Raw genomic sequence first — 1,713 nt, 5'->3', positions numbered from 1 at the left:
TACTATCTGTCTTGTTTGGAATGGTAACTGCAAAGAAGTTAATTTTACAAATGTGGAAGCTGGACTCTGTACCCACATATGATTTGTGGCTGGGAGAAATGGCAAACACACTACATTTGGAGAGACTGAGATTTTACAATGAAGATGTGTGCTTGATAAGATTTGGGACCCTGTTCTGTAATATTTTCAGGCTAAGAATTAATGTGTGGAGTCCAATGTGAAGCACCATGCCTTTCAAAAGGTACTTTGTTGTTGCTTTTTTTTTTTAATCATTGCTGATGATATGAATTACTTTTTTTTAATCATTATTAATCATTACCTTGCACTTAATTTATCTTACTGTGGCTACTGTTATCATGATTGATGTGCTGTCTGTTTGTTTGTGGGATTTTTTTTCTTTCTCTGTTTTCTGTATGTTTGTTGAATATGCAGCAAAAAAATTACATATTTTGAAAAATAAATAAATAAATGTGAAATAACAAAAGCAGTGTTTTCTTGAAAATGATCGACTCTCTTAGATATGTTCATGTACCAAAATGGGAAATAACGATTGAAAAACAAAGTTAAAATATGTAACAGCTGTACATAATACTGGTCTGTGTACTTTGTTCACATTTTTAAAGAACCTAATTTCAGCAAAATACTATTGCAAAATGTGACTGATCTGAGTACATTTCTGTTGACTTCCGAACAACAGCATAATGACAGTAACTCATCCTAATGTTTACTATTTCTCAACCTTTAAGCTCATTGGGGAAATGGCCTTAACAATTATTAACCGTTCCAGATCTTAACAAGGCTCTTCACCCTGCTTTATCATAGTGGACGAAATGAGCATGAGGTATCTTGGATTTGTTCTCCTGGTTTGGATGCATGGAGTGCTGCATGGTAAGAACAAATCAATTCTGTCACTTACAAACATCTCAGTTTGTTAAATATATGTTTAGTATGTACTTTTGTGTATCATTGTATTTCAGCACAAGATGCAGCTAAGTCTTGTAGCGCTCCCAAACTGGCTGGTGGTTATTTTGTCCCTGTTCAAAGAAATTATCCTCCTGGAGCTAAGATCACTTATGCCTGTGATGACAGATTTAAACCAGTAGTGGAGGATTGGTGGGCAACCAGCACATGTGAAAATGGCACATGGGTTCATGAACCACAATGTATTGGTAAGTGTTTCATAAAATCCTTCTACTGGATTAGGTTGGAGGTGATTTGTATATCCTGCCAAGGAATAATGTCAACAAATCATTCAATACATGCACTGAAAATGCAGTCAGAGTCAGTGAGATTTTTGGAAGCACATTATTTCACCAATTAAATAGGAGAAGCATAAAAACGGCATTTCAAATTTTGTGCACACTAACGCCTCCTCTTTTTAAATGCAACTTTTTCAAATGCAACACCCTCCCCCAATCCCCACCGAAAGGCCTCAAGATGAATCACCAGTAAGAAATATAAAAAATAAAATAAACTAGAAAATTCCAGGGAAATTTTGAGTGCCACGGGGGCTACTGCCGGGATGAGTACATAATTTATTTCCAGTGTTCAAAAGTCACCCTGATCATATTCTGGTTTTGAGAAATGTCTTGATATAAAAGACTCTGATATAAAACAATGTCACATCCCTCCATCATGTATTATGTGGGAAATATCTCATATTCTGTGTTGTTTTTTTTAATAAAACAAGAGGCAACATGTCTTCAAACTGGC

General features: G+C 35.3%; 1 protein-coding gene across 1 annotated transcript in view; it reads left to right on the top strand.

Moving 5' to 3' along the window:
• The first annotated feature begins 222 nt into the window (after positions 1-222).
• Positions 223-1,713, top strand: part of LOC111651839 (complement factor H-related protein 1-like) — a 7,015-nt gene continuing 5,524 nt past the window's right edge. The window contains exons 1-3 of the mRNA XM_023401895.2: positions 223-241; positions 788-888; positions 978-1,169. Coding sequence (XP_023257663.1) covers positions 831-888; positions 978-1,169 — 250 coding nt within the window. The 5' untranslated portion in view covers positions 223-241; positions 788-830. The remainder of the gene's footprint in view (positions 242-787; positions 889-977; positions 1,170-1,713) is intronic.

The sequence above is a fragment of the Seriola lalandi genome, unplaced genomic scaffold (assembly GCF_002814215.2).
Source record: "Seriola lalandi dorsalis isolate HSWRI2012SDOR001 ecotype SW California unplaced genomic scaffold, Sedor1 jcf7180002053818, whole genome shotgun sequence".
In the NCBI taxonomy this organism is placed as follows: Eukaryota; Metazoa; Chordata; class Actinopteri; order Carangiformes; family Carangidae; genus Seriola; species Seriola lalandi.
Note: the sequence above shows the minus strand (reverse complement) of the source record. Positions and strands in the feature narration are given on the sequence as shown.